The sequence below is a fragment of the Coregonus lavaretus genome (genome assembly GCF_964263955.1).
Source record: "Coregonus lavaretus genome assembly, chromosome: 37".
Taxonomy (NCBI): domain Eukaryota; kingdom Metazoa; phylum Chordata; class Actinopteri; order Salmoniformes; family Salmonidae; genus Coregonus; species Coregonus lavaretus.
Genome location: NC_140024.1, coordinates 34,016,544 through 34,032,064, shown reverse-complemented (window position 1 = coordinate 34,032,064; position 15,521 = coordinate 34,016,544). Strand labels below are relative to the sequence as shown.

The window sequence follows — 15,521 nt, the reverse complement described above, 5'->3', positions numbered from 1 at the left end:
GAGTGATTAAAACCACGATGGTTACCTGGCAACACGTTACTGTAGGTGGTCTAATGTAGTAATCTATAAAGCCTTCTCCAATTAGTCTTGCTATAATGCAAGCACAGATTCTTTAGCAAGACCCATCTGTTCATGCACAATATCAACACGTGATTCCTTATAATATTGTCATGACGTCCGCCGAGGCTGCCTCCCCTCCTTGTTCGGGCAGGCTTCGGCGTTCGTCGTCACCGACCTTCAAGCGACTACAGCTCCATATCTCATCATTCCATTTGTCTTGTCTTGTCAATCACACACACCTGGTTCATATCCCCTCATTAGTCCATGCATAAGTGTTCCCTCTGCCCCCCTTGTCCTTGTGGGTGATTGTTATTTGTGAGTTGAGTGTAGCTCGGTTGAGCTACCCGTACCTTGTATTTCCGGGGATATTGTTCCCCGTGTGCCTGTATTTTGTTGACGCTATCCAGCGTAACTGTGTCCTACGGACTAAACTCTGTATTCAGTGATTTACCCTCCTGCGCCTGACTCCTTCAAATCACATTCTCACAAATATCATAAGTACAGTATGCTTATGATCGGGATATCATGCTCCTTCATATCAATCACAGTATATGCAGTGTAAATGTACTGTAGCGATGGAAATGTCCACTTAAAGCAGGACCACGTGTGTGAGCCCCACATATGCCCTGGTTTGTTTCAATACACTCACTGTTCACAGGCTACTACCGTTTGGCTGATGTATGAGCCTATTGGAGCCACTGCAGTCTTTAAACATGCGATCGCTCAATCGTGACAGGAAGTCATCACTCATCACTGTTTTGACTCTGTAAGCAGATGTGTCACGCATAATTCAGTTTTATACTCTCAGACTATACAACAGAGATGTTACAGAGATGCAGCGATGGCATAATGGTTGTTCTCCTGACCTATAGTGGTCATATGAAGGGTCTGGTCTGAATCTACCCATCAGGGCTTTGGTACATAAGCTTTCTCCCCCTTTAACCTTTTTTAATTGATTGTTGTTGGCTGTACAGTTGGTTAGCATGTAACCACTGGGAACGCCAATCTATATGCGGTTCCAAGATTGATAATTACACTTGATTGATTTTTATTCAAATGGGGACGTTATAAGTATCTACCAGCGGATGTCTCCATAACGCCCTATTTGGCTTCTGATAGGACGGAAAACCAAATAGTGGTTAAGGTTGAGGATAATGCAGATGATGGCTTTACCACTCCACAGTCTGTCTGGTGGTCCGACTGGTCATTACAGCAATGAAGGGGTTCACTATCCCCACTTTTTGTTACACACAAGACTGAACAGAATTCAACTCGTCAACAAGGCATTGTCAGTGCAACTCTTGACACGCAAAATAGATCCATAGATTAAACATGTACACTGTAGGCCAATTTCCTGTCCAACAGTCCATCCACTGCGCCCATCTCGTGCATTGTGAGACCCTGTGAACAGTAGCTTTTCATGTAAATCAAGTCTGTGCCAAGAACATTTAGTCTGCCTGTCCTGTACACTAGTTAGGGCGGCAGGTAGCTTAGTGGTTAAGGGCGTTGTGCCAGTAACCGAAAGGTCGCTGGTTCTAATCCCCGAGCCGACTAGGTGAAAAATCTGTCGATGTGCCCTTTAGGGTTAAGAGCAAGGCACTTAACCCTAATTGCTCCGGTAAGTCGCTCTGGATAAGAGTGTCTGCTAAATGACCAATTATTTATATATTTTATAGTCCTCAGTGAGACATGGGCGGAAATAAGAGGGGGAAGGATGCTACGGAATGCTGTAACAGTAATGTGGAAAGATGGCCAGATTTCAATAGGGAGAGTGTTAAGGATGCTGCTGAAACCACGGCATTGCAGTATACAGATGTAGGATCTTTAATTTGATCACACTTTTATTGCTGAGAATTTTCCTGCAAAGCAGGAAATGCAAATTGTAGTGTATTCAATGTTTAAAAAGGCTTCTAAACTTAGTGATTTCCACTCTGAAATGTCAGACTTGATATGCCCTAACGCAATGTATCAACCCCTACAAAAAAATATCCACTCATTATAATCCAAATAATAATTCATATTTCCTGTTGCTGCAGGATTATTTTCCTGCTGTAGGAAACTGGCTCAAATTAAGATCCTAAATCTGTAATGGTTCCTTTCTGTTGGGGACCGTTAAGACGGTCGGACCACGTGTAGACCGCGTGCAGGCAAGAGGGAGGGGGGTGACAGACAGACAGACAGACAGACAGACAGACAGACAGACACAGGCAGATCAGTCACAGGGTAGCCTACTCAATCTTGCTCTCCACAAATGTATTCAGAAGGTCACAGTGGCGCTTCGCTGCAGCAGCCTTTCCCATTTAAATGTAATCATAACAGCTTTATGTAAAATATGATCCAGGCATGGTGGAGGATGGGGGTTGATTCTCCTTCTGACTCCTACACTCCACCGGCTCTATAATGCAGGGATCTTTACATATTCTAAAGCAAAGTGTGGGCTACTGATTAAACCCTCCTCCTGGCCATGTGTTGTAATTGTCACTGTGAATATTTAGGGAAGGCCGGCCAGGAAATGAGAGTGATGCCTAGAGTGAGCTATATCAGCTAAATTAACATGAGTACAAAGTACGGGTGATTTGGGATGAACATATCTCCCAGAATCGCCCATTGTGCTGTCCATAAAGGGCCTTAAGAAGCTTGGCCGGTGGAAAATTGCCTTCAGGATTGCATTGAGCCACACTTTTCGATTCTACTGGAAACTGGGATCCCTGTTGATACAGAGGGGGAAAAGGTTTGTGTAATTACCAGCTTAGACTGCTGCTATAGTGGAGAATTTCCAAGAGGAATGGTGTTAATGAGGAAAGAAGCACCGCGTTACATAATTATTATTAGACATTCAGTCAGAGCAGAGAGACGGATCTGTGTGGAAATATTACCAATTAGACTCGGCACGGGCTTTGCACCGCAAGTCATTTCATACAGAACAAAGCACCCAAATGAAATGAAAACCAACCGAACACCGACCATTACAACGTGTTGAGCTTCCGTTCAGCATTCGTTTAGCACTCGTACAGGGATGTGTCATGCAGCACCATTTGTTTTGCATATTGCATAACGAGCCGATGTTCTTACAGATTCTATTTGGGTTTTTTAAATATTTGAGGTATTATTCATCTGATGTGTTCCAGTTCCTAAACACAACAGCTACGGGTATTAAAACATAGTGTAGCTAATTACATAAGACATCTTACTTAGTAGTCCCTATTTACCGTATATTGGAACAGTCCAGTTGGTGGCAGCGGTGGGATCTCCTTTTAGGGCCAAGTCACAATGGATAAGCATGACAGAGGCATAGATTAACATAAGTTAACAGTAACCACATATTATTTTGTTGTGAATTCTACAAAGTAATCAGTAATTGACACTAAAAGGTCAAATTCAGAGTATTTAAATGATGGAGAATTAGCCTAGATGAGAAGGGGCCACTTGGGGAGCATTTTTGGGGTCTCTGTGTCTCCGGATTCACAGACACCCAAATATCACCTTTGTATGTTTTGTATATTCTCTTGTTATTAGTATTATTTTGTGCTATAATTTGCCATTTACCTTGAAACATATTATCATTGTTATTTTCTTCCATTGTTCTGTCTTAACGGGCCACGAGGCTAGAAATAGGAGCTAGGAGCAATGGTCAGGTCACTCTGAGGAAGACGTCAGCTTGACGTCAAAACGTCAGTCACCTGCTCGCATCCTGTACAGTGGATTAAAGTGAGCTAAAATAAATAAATTTCTGCTTTTAAATTTTTTGCTCCAACTCCTTTCTACCTGGCATGAGTCCTTTTGGAAGTTTTTCTTGGTACGCCCTTAACTTGAAGAGCATATCAAGATATTATTTCTAACACAAGCTCTCTGGTAGGAGCTCAGCTCTTCGAACCCCCCCTGCCTAGTTTTGCAATCTTCACTTCAGTGTCCAAGGGCTTATTCTGTGGGATTCAAGGCTGCAGATAGATACGATTTGCAAAGCTGGCAAAATCCCTGATTCTACAAGACAGAGAAAAGACGGAGAACAATGGCTCTTCTATCAACACTCCATTTCTGTCTGGATGTGCTGTGACATTGTGCCCTCCCAAATAAGCCCATAGGGGAATCCCAATGTAGGCTTAGTAAAAAAAAATGTCTTCTTCTCCTTTCCTGCAACAGCACTGACTGAAAAAAAGCAATCATGGTATAGAGGCATTCAATACTTAGCTTTCACCTTCCACATGTTGTCAGATCTGCCAAGGAATGGAGATGAGGAAGCCTCTTTAGACTATTGGGACCAACTGCTGTCTGGTTGCCATGGTAGCGGACAGTCCTTCCAGGTGTTCTGTGTCTGAGATCCAGTAACCAGTTGTAGTTCTTGCTCTGGCAGTTCCTCCCATGTTCCACATACATTAGAGAAAAGGCAGGCCCCTAAAAACGTCCCAATCCAATATCATAGACAAGCAACCGGGATGTTGAAACCGTTGAAGCAAACATGAATTTGAACTGAGATCACCTTTCAGTACAGTAGCAACAGCGGGAGGCTATCACTTAACCAAACCTACATGTACCTATTACCTCAATCAATCACCCCAACTACCTCGTACCCTAGTGCACTGACTCGGTACCGGTACTCCTTGTATATAGCCTGTATATAGCCTCATTATTGTTATTTTATTGTCATTGTGTTACTATTACATTTTTATCTATTTGCTAATTTTCCTACTTTTTAACTGCATTGTTCAGAAAAGGCTCGTAAGTAAGCATTTCACGGTAAAGTCTACACTTGTTGTATTCGGCTCATGTGACAAATACAATTTGATTTGATTTGTGTTGGGGTTGGAGCCCTGTATTCCAAGCTGTCAATTTTATCCCCTTGTTTTGTGTGTTCTTTACAGTAGATTTGCCTGCTCTGATCCCCCACAATTCCCAGCATCAATCTTTCCTCCACTTGGTTCACTCCCCTTCAATCAACTGTCACTCAAATCTCTTTAGCATATCCGTCACTGTTTTAAAGGAGAAAAGGGACCTTTGGAACAGGCTCCTGTTGGAGACGTAGGTGGAGTCATCATGGTGGCTGATACCTAGTCTTTTCCCCCCTTTTTGGTAGGCGCTAGTAAAAGGGGCGTGGTCTAATGGGTTAAATAAGTGTATCAAATGCCTATTCAATTCCTTCATCTCTTCATATTGGTCCTCTGTAGCTCAGCTGGTAGAGCACGGCGCTTGTAACGCCCAGGGTAGTGGGTTCGATCCCCGGGACCACCCATACGTAAAAATGTATGCACACATGACTGTATGTCGCTTTGGATAAAAGCGTCTGCTAAATGGCTTATTATTATTATCTGTTTGTGGTGATGAAGAAAAAGAGCTAAGAAAAAGAAGCTATGCAAAAGCATTGAGATGCACCCCATGTCTGAAAACCTCAATTGAAAGAGCATTGAGATGCACTCCATGTCTGAAAACCTCCCTTGAAAGAGCATTGAGATGCACTCCATGTCTGAAAACCTCCATTGAAAGAGCATTGAGATGCACCCCCATGTCTGAATACCTCCCTTGAAAGAGCATTGAGATGCACCCCATGTCCCTGAAAGCGGGGAGCACAGATGTGCTGCAGGCGAGAGTCTGTTGAATTAGATAAGAGAAGACAGACGAGACAGTCCTAAGTCATCAATGAGCTCCATTTTTACTTCATTTATTCATGTAAAATCAACCTGCTGCACATGCAAAGTGTAGATTTATGAAGTATTTAATAATATCCCAGTTTTTCATTTTACACAATCTACCGTATGTAGCCTACATTTTGACACTAGTTTTGAAAATGTTGAATCGCTTTGAAATTAACTTGGTTTGATGGTTTGTGAAATTGGAGAATAATTATTGATTTTGGCACAATCTGTCCGAGAAGTGTCTCTTTACAGTATGTCAACATCAAGTGTCCAGAGTTTTTGCTGTAAGTCAATTTAACAGATTCCCAGCTGTCAAAAACTCAAAGCTTTGATCTAAATCTTAGAGTAGTCAAACAGAAGATCAAAGGAGGGTCGTTTTAGAGTCAAAAGAAAGCTCAGAGCATTAAAGAAAAGTTGTTCAGTTTCCATTTCAAATTGAACGTATTGGGATGCCAACTGCTTTACCCTCATAAGTTTAATGGCATTACAGTATCATTGAAATGTGAGGGTTACCCGACCTGACTTATTGGTTACACTTCATTTGACAGTTCCTTTGACAGACCTTTTGATTTATTTGTATTGGATTCATTGAAACAAGTGGCTCTAAATATTATTTGGTCCAGTAATTTGAGTAATTTGGTAAAGGAATTTTTAAGCAAGAAAGTACCAATTAGAAGTAGCAACCTCTTGTAATTCCCTGGTTTTCACTGATAGACATACTGAGTAGTCTACGGTGTTGATGCCCAGCATAGCAGAATTGCTGCCTGTAATATCAATCTCTTTCTTGCTTTGAAGGTCAGTCACTATGGTAACAATTTGTGTGGAAAAGGGAAGAGAAATAACAACATCCACCATCTTGTTTGCCGTTGTGTTCGACAAGTGGAAATGTGGAAATATGTTGTGTACCGACGGTGTTCCCATGTCGCTATACAAAGTCATAGAAAATCCTTCATACTTCATGTGTTGTGAATGATCGAAAACATGTAGTGAATTATTGACAACTATCCTTATTTGCACAGCTGACAAAATAAGCCCAAGTTGTCTCATCTATAGTATGTTGTGTAAGGTTGTTTGCTATAGTTAGCTTTGAATAGTTAGCCTTGGATAGAAAGCCTTGAATAGAAAGCCTTGAATAGTTAGCCTTGAATAGTTAGCCTTGAATAGAAAGCCTTGAATAGTTAGCCTTGAATAGTTAGCCTTGAATAGAAAGCCTTGAATAGTTAGCCTTGAATAGTTAGCCTTGAATAGAAAGCCTTGAATAGTTAGCCTTGAATAGAAAGCCTTGAATAGTTAGCCTTGAATAGTTAGCCTTGAATAGTTAGCCTTGAATAGTTAGCCTTGAATAGAAAGACTTGAATAGTTAGCCTTCAATAGAAAGCCTTGAATAGTTAGCCTTGAATAGTTAGCCTTGAATAGTTAGCCTTGAATAGTTAGCCTTGAATAGTTAGCCTTGAATAGTTAGCCTTGAATATGTAGCCTTGAATAGAAAGCCTTGAATAGTTAGCCTTGAATAGTTAGCCTTGAATACATTTACATTTTAGTCATTTAGCAGACGCTCTTATCCAGAGCGACTTACAGTTAGTGAATATTTTTTATTTATTTTTTATACTGGCCCCCCGTGGGAATCGAACCCACAACCCTGGCGTTGCAAACGCCATGCTCTATCAACTGAGCTACATCCCTGCCGGCCATTCCCTCCCCTACCCTGGACGACGCTGGGCCAATTGTGCGGCGCCCATGAGTCTCCCGGTCGCGGCCGGCTGCGACAGAGCCTGGATTCGAACCAGGATCTCTAGTGGCACAGTTAGCACTGCGATGCAGTGCCTTAGACCACTGCGCCACTCAGGAGAAAGCCTTGAATAGTTAGCCTTTAATAGTTAGCCTTGAATAGTTAGCCTTGAATAGAAAGCCTTGAATAGTTAGCCTTGAATAGTTAGCCTTGAATAGTTAGCCTTGAATAGTTAGCCTTGAATAGTTAGCCTTGAATAGTTAGCCTTGAATAGTTAGCCTTGAATAGTTAGCCTTGAATAGTTAGTCTTGAATAGTTAGCCTTGCACAATTAGCCTCATTAAGGTGGAAGGTCATAGAATGGTATTTGTATTTGTATTTGTATTTATATGGATCCCCATTAGCCAAGGCAGCAGCAACTCGTCCAGGGGTCCAGCAAAATTAAGGCAGTTATACCATTTTATAAACATTACAATACATTCACAACAGATTTCACAACACATTAAGTGTGTGTCCTCAGGCCACTACTCTACTACCACATATCTACAACACAAATCCATGTGTACGTGTGTGTATAGTGCGTATGTTATCGTGTGTGTGTATGCACGTGTCTGTGCCTGTATTTGTGTTGCTTTACAGTCCCCGCTGTTCCATAAGGTGGATTTTTATCTATTTTTTTTTTTTTTAATCTAATTTTACTGATTGCATGAGTTACTTGATGTGGAATAGAGTTCCATGTAGTCATGGGTCTATTTAGTACTGTATAGACGGTGAATGTATAGACATTCACGGTGTAAGTGGACCCTCCCTGTGATGACTGGCTTCCTTGCTCAGCTGCATCTTACAGGAGGGGGGAGATGGATGGTAGAGGGAGTAGTTTGGGGAAATAGAAATGTGTCAGAATGTGATGAGAATGAGAGGTCCAGAGAGGAAAGGGCTAGCAGTCCTAGAAATGCAGGACAGAGGAGGAATGGGGGAGAGGAACGTCCACTGTGCTTCCTCCCAAGGTCATTACTAAGAGGAGATGGAGAGAGGGAGGTGGAGACAGGGAGACAGGCAGGGAGAGAGAGAGAGATGGAGGTGGAGACAGGGAGACAGGCAGGGAGAGAGAGGGGTTGAATTTCCTGTTTTTATGGGTTGAATTTCCTCCAAAGTGGAAAGAAATGAGATCACGCACTAAACTCCAATACAAACATGCAAAGTGATTTGAGACAGAAAGCAACATAGCTAATGGGTTCTCTTGTCATTTTAAGGGCTAATTCAATTACATTGTTTTGGTTTATTTCTGCCCCCATATAAAATAACAAATAAAAATACAAACTTTTGCAAGTGAATCCTGGATTACATAATATAGTAGAATATCCATGTAAACATTCTCTCACTGTAACACGTTTTCACAGGGAGACAAAACATCAAATAAGGCTGCATGACTTTAGGTTCGAATAAAACTAAAGCACCAGAGCATAACAATGCCTTTCAGCTACACGTCCATGTTATTGTCTGGACATGCAGTGGGCTATACAGGCTGCGTTTACACAGGCAGCCCAATTCTGATCGTATGCGCAGTTATGAGCAAAAGATCTGATCGGATTGGTCAAAAGAGCAATTCTTAGCAAAAGATCAGAATTGGTCTGCCTGTGTAAACGCAGCCTTAGTCATGTGTCAGCGTGTTGTTATTCCAGTTCCCCTTTGACTCACTATGTTTGGCATTTCATCACGGTACGAAATGATGTCACAACATTTAAATTGAAGTGCTTTTATCAGTTGAAATATCAAAACGACTCCTTCATCCCTTTTATATTCCTCTGCTGGTAGACTGATGTCCTGTCTGGCCTAGATAAAGGCCAGCCATTTCATCTATCAGATATCTAATAGATGTTTTATTGTGTGGCATATTCCAAACCCTCAATTAGCATCAGTGAGCTTTCACAGTCATCAACCCAATACATTCATGAACCCAAGGTTAAATTCTCATCTTTATTGTGTGGCATATTACAAACCCTCAATTAAGGTTGGGTGGATAACTGTGAATGCTTTTAAACCAACATGATCTATCCATTCACAAGCCACGCAATAATACTGTATGGTGAAAGGCTGAAAAATGTTCTGGCAGTTTGAACTCAGCGACACCAATGTCACAAACGAAGTAGACTTCGGTGTATTACAGGGGCTGTGTATACTGTACATCATAGAGCCCATGAAAAATGTCCATTTAGATTTGAGGAGAACTGTAGAAGACAGTTAGACCTAATGGGCTGCTGGTTCTGCTCAAATAACAGTCCAAACTGCTCTAATGCCAATACGTTCTCTCCATCTGGCATTTGTAAGGTGTAATTTGCGTTAGCACACTGCTACCAGCGGAATCACTCTCATCCCCCTGTCAAGTCATGTTTTGTTAATCGCACAACTACGTGACACAACTTGCGCAACGAGAGACACTATCGAGCACCTCCACCTATCGAGCACCTCCACCTATCGAGCACCTCCACCGAACAAGTGAAGCACTCTTGAATAACCATTACGTGTTCCAGGGAATGAGCTGCCTCAGTTCTCATCTGTGTGAGTTCAAGCTGTTTATACGCTGATTCAGCACCACCACTTATCAGCAGGTGACGACATGCCGGCTCTCTGGCAGGAGACGGTTTCTGTTCTACTTGATACTTCCATTCATACTCCAACACACCTGGACAGCTTCGTACAACTCTCTACAGTACACTCATTGTTGTGCTCCTGTCGCTGTGGGAAACCCACTCAAAGTAGAGCTGTGGTACTGATCTAATGCGTAGTACTACCGGCATATTCTACTTTCATTATACTGTAATAGAACGTTTCTCAGAAATGCCTGAGAAACAGATGTCTGTAGAGCAAAGCGAAATACTTCCTAGAGTAGTTATCTTTTGGAGAATGCATTAGAGACCACAGAAATGTTCGATATGAATGGTTAGCTTACTACTTTATAATACCCCATAAACCATGAAATCTTACTGTACTGCCCAGTGGTTAAATATGATGTAAACTGCAGCCACTCTTAGAAGCCAAATGCAGCGTGTACCATAGAACTAGAATCCATAGAACAAGCCTCCCTATTCAAGTCATTGATGGCATAATGGGTGGATTCTATGTCTATGGTATGTGCCACATAGCTTTGGTTACTGCGGTTACCGTGGTCCTACTCTTCCCTTTGATTGTTCGTTTATGTCCAGGAATCTGTCCCTGGAGAAATGTACAGTCTAGTGAACATGTTTAGTATCTGTCCCTGGAGAAATGTAGTCTAGTGAACATGTTTAGTATCTGTCCCTACATGACTTGCATACAAGTGAGCCTCCCTGTAACATATATTTCATCAGAGGTTTTTGGACTCTTTCACCATTCATTTTGGAGAAAATAAAAAAAAAACAGTATTTTTGATTGACTTTTGAGTTTGCAGATTATTTTTGCACTGTGCGGACAGCCTTTCTTCCTCTCTGTCTCTGTGGGCTTTAGCCAGGAGTCAATGAAATGGTTTGAGGACAGCGACATTTGCCCTGTCCTTTAGGGACATTTAGCCACATTAGCTCATATTGATGGATGGCACAGAGTTTTGCTTGAATGTCAAGTAAAGCCCTCTCAATAAAGAGAATGCCCAGAGAGCTATTATTCTGACTTAGCATGGCTTCTTCACAGAGCCCATCCCACAGACATGGATGAGCCTCCAAATTGTATGATCGATGTGGGAAGCAGAGTTTGAAGGCTTTTACAAGTTAAAGCGCCCCTGAGTCAAAAGCAAATAGGGTTTTAAACAGTCTCTCTCTCAATTTATCGCTTCTCTGCAGCAATCTCGGTTGTATATCACTCCAAGGTCGACAGCTCGCCAGCCAGCCGTATGGAAGGGTTGTGTTTAGTCGCAGGCAGCACACTTGTTTATTCACGCCATTTTAAAGCATTGAATTAAAGCACATTTCGCAAGATACTTCTCATCCCATCTACTTGTCACAGGGGAGATTGGCAAGTGACTCGAGGTGCTGCTAACACCTAGAACAGTAACTGGCAGACCCTGGAGCCTACAGGGCAGCCCATTCTCCTTTGGCCAGCAGATTAAGAGTTCATAAAGCTAGGATGAAGAGTTTATCTGTCCCTCACAGTTTATCTGTCCCTCACAGACTTACAGTCCTAAGTTAATAGAGCAGCAGTTGGTGTTTAGGATCCTGACACACAGATAAGAGAAGAGTAACAGAGAAGAGTAACCTGCAATCGGAATAGATGGAGTAGAACGCCCTCCAGGCAATTGCACTTGTACAGTACGGTTCATGATGTTCCATACAACCCTGGCATAATTCTCTTTCACATTGGAATTTGGTATCTCTCCACGATTTGTAAATTAAGCTGACATTTGTTTTATTGCTGTAAATACTTTGTCTGCTTCATTTAGCTGATTGGGGTTTATGAGAGAGACTAATCAGAAGTGAAAAGGACTAATTTGAGCTTTGCTGTCACATATCCATTGCTTTAAAAACCCAATTAAAGCTGTAATTCAGCTGTGTCCTCTGTGAGTGGTGTAGTTACTAACGCGACAAAAATTGTTTTAAGAAGATTTTTGTTGTGAAATGTTTTGACAAATCATACCAAATGTACACCACTTAAAGGGGAACTGCAGTCAAAAATTTTAATCTGAGGTTTTCTGTTCACCTACTGGTATTTCATCTGATATTTCTACTATTTGTCTAACCCAGAGCTTTTAGTCCAAATCTGAGGCGAATGTAACCCTGTGACATGATCTTTTGATCCAGAGTTATGGTCTTTGCCTGTTGTGTGGCTAAAGTATTGTTTGTTAAATGAACACAATTGTGTTTTTTTTAAATCAATAATACTTCAGGTGATAAGCGACAAACCTGACAACATAATATAATTTTTATTTTATTTTATACATGTAGTTCTCCTTTAAATGTACCAACCACTCCTCTTACTTGTGTCTCCGCAGGTAAGCAGTAGAATGGTGTCCGGGGAGGCAGGTGGGCACAGCTACCTGGTGGCGTGCTGGCAGCCCATCCTGGTCCTAATGCTGGGCACCGTCCTCTCCGGCTCCACCACCGGCTGCCCGTCCCGCTGTGAGTGTAATGCTCAGGAACGTTCCGTGGTGTGCCACCGACGAAGGCTGGCCGCGTTTCCCGAGGGCATCCCCATCGAGACGAAACTACTGGACCTCAGCAAGAACCGTCTGAAAAGCCTGGGGCCTGAGGAGTTCATCAACTACCCGCAGCTGGAGGAGCTGCAGCTCAATGAAAACAATATCTCCTCCATGGAGCCCGGGGCTTTTAGCAACCTTGTCAGCCTGCGGACTCTGGGGCTACGCAACAACCAGCTTAAGCTAATCCAGTTGGGAGTGTTCACAGGCCTCAGCAACCTCACCCAGCTGGACATCAGCGAGAACAGAATCGTCATCCTGCTGGACTACATGTTCCAGGAGCTGTACAATCTGAAGGCTCTGGAAGTCGGCGATAACGACCTGGTGTTCATCTCTCACCGAGCATTCCACGGCCTCAGCAGCCTGGAGCAGCTGACCATGGAGCGCTGCAACCTGACCTCGGTGCCCACCGAGGCCCTGAGCCATCTGCACAACCTGCTGTCGCTGCGACTCCGCCACCTCACCGTCAATGCTGTCAGGGATTACTCCTTCAAGAGGCTCTACCGCCTGAGGGTGTTAGAGATCTCCCACTGGCCCTACCTGGACACCATGACCTCCAAATGCCTGTACGGACTCAACATCACCTCCCTGACCATCACAAACTGTAACCTCACCGCCATCCCTTACCAGGCCATCCGACACCTTGGGCACCTTCTCTTTCTCAACTTGTCTTTTAATCCCATTCACACGGTGGAGGGGAACAAACTGCACAATCTGCTGAGGCTCCAGGCCTTCCACTTGGTAGGAGGGAGATTAGTCACAATCGAGCCCTACTCCTTCCGGGGCCTTAACCACCTCCGAGTCCTCAACGTATCCAGCAATAACCTGAGCACCCTGGAGGAATCCGTCTTTCACTCCGTGGGGAACCTGGAGACCCTGGCTCTGTACGATAACCCACTGGCCTGCGACTGCCGACTGCTCTGGGTCTTCCGCCGCCGCTGGAGGCTCAACTTCAACCGGCAGCAGCCTGCCTGCTCTTTGCCAGAGGCCGTGCGGGGCAAGGAGTTCAAAGACTTCCCCGACATCCTCCCCTCCGATTACTTCACCTGCCAGAAGTCCAGGATCCAAGACCACAAGGCACTGCAGAGGCACGTGGACGAGGGCACAACGGTCCATTACACATGCCAGGCGGACGGCGACCCAGCCCCCGTGATCATGTGGCTGTCCCCCAAGAAGCAGTTAATCACCACCAAGTCTGTGGGGCGTCTCAGCGTGTCCCCCGAGGGCACGTTAGAGGTGCGCTATGCCCAGATCCAGGACAACGGTACCTACCTGTGCATCGCCAGCAATGCGGCAGGGAATGACACCAGGCCTGCCCACCTGCATGTGCACAGCTACTCTCCCAACTGGCCGCATCAGCCCAACAAGACGTTTGCCTTCATCTCCAACCAGCCCAGCGAGGATGGGGCCAATGGGACCCTGGCCCAGGTTCCCTTCCCGTTTGACGTGAAGACTCTGATCATCGCCACCACCATGGGATTTATCTCGTTCCTCGGCGTCGTCCTATTCTGTCTTGTCATCCTCTTCCTCTGGAGCAGAGGGAAAGGCAACGTCAAGCCAAACATAGAGATTGAGTATGTACCCCGTAAGGCAGAGGCAGGTGAGAGTAGTCCAACCGGCGAGGCGTCACGTAAATTCAACATGAAAATGATGTGAGACTCAAGCTTACTGACTTCAAAATGAGGGTGGACACACACTATATTCTCTTTAAATATATGTGGAATTTATGAGAGATAGACATCTTGATACTATACCCAAGACTGTTTTACCTTCAGGGACTGAATCTTAAACAGCGAGTGTTGGATTTAAAAGTATTCAAATTTCTGTGCGTTTTTATGGGCAATAGTCATTAAGAAAATAAGCCAGAACAAACCAGTCATGTTTTCTGCTCGTTTCAACCTGAAATGGGAGATTGTCTTTATCTAGTCTTTTGATGTTTTTTTTTTCTTTCTGTATCTTGTTCTTCTTACCATGTACAATGAGCAAAGAAATGATCACAATACCACTTAAAGGGGCAGTTCCCAAAAACACTGAAATTGACCGCAGCAACGGTAAGAGAAAAATAATGTCAATTTGTGTGAACTATACCTTTAATGGTTATGGGTTTTGAGCATATTACTGTGTTACGAGCAGGTGCCATTCAAGCAATGAATGCATTCAGAAAGTATTTAGACCCCTTGACTTTTTCCACATTTTGTTACGTTACAGCCTTTTTCTAAAATAGATTTTTTTTTTTACCCCCCCCCCCCATCAATCTACACACAATACTCCATAATTACAAAGCAAAAACAGGTTTTTAGAAATTTTTGCAAATGTATTACAAATAAAGAATTAAATATCACATTTACATAAGTATTCAGACCCTTTACTCAGTACTCTGTTGAAGCACCTTTGGCAGCGATTACAGCCTTGAGTCTTCTTGGGTATGACGCTACAAGCTTGGCACACCTGTATTTGGGGAGTTTCTCCCATTCTTCTCTGCAGATCCTCTCAAGCTCTGTCAGGTTAAATGGAGAGCGTCGCTGCGCAGCTATTTTCAGGTCTCTCCAGAGATGTTCGATTGGGTTCAAGTCCGGGCTCTGGCTGGGCCACTCAAGGACATTCAGAGACTTGTCCCGAAGCCACTCCTGCGTTGTCTTGGCTGGGTGCTTAGGGTCGTTGTCCTGTTGGAAGGTGAACCTTCACACCAGTCTGAGGTCCTGAGCGCTCTGGAGCAGGTTTTCATCAAGGATCTCTCTGTACTTTGCTCCGTTAATCTTTCCGTCGATCCTGACTAGTCTCTCAGTCCCTGACGCTGAAAAACATCCCCACAGCATGATGCTGCCACCACCATGCTTCACCGTAGGGTGGTGGCAGGTTTCCTCCAGACATGACGCTTGGCATTCCGGCCAAAGAGTTCAATCTTGGTTTCATCATTTACATTTACATCATTTAGCAGACGCTCT

The 15,521-nt window shown here is 43.6% G+C and overlaps 1 protein-coding gene across 1 annotated transcript; it reads left to right on the top strand.

Moving 5' to 3' along the window:
* Positions 1–12,384: 12,384 nt before the first annotated feature.
* LOC311111882 (leucine-rich repeat and immunoglobulin-like domain-containing nogo receptor-interacting protein 1-B) lies at positions 12,385–14,232 on the top strand (the record flags this gene model as incomplete). Its single annotated transcript, XM_084154793.1, has 1 exon — positions 12,385–14,232. The coding sequence occupies one exon, from the start codon at positions 12,385–12,387 to the stop codon at positions 14,230–14,232; it is 1,848 nt and encodes a 615-aa protein (XP_084010919.1).
* Between the last annotated feature and the right edge of the window lie 1,289 nt (positions 14,233–15,521).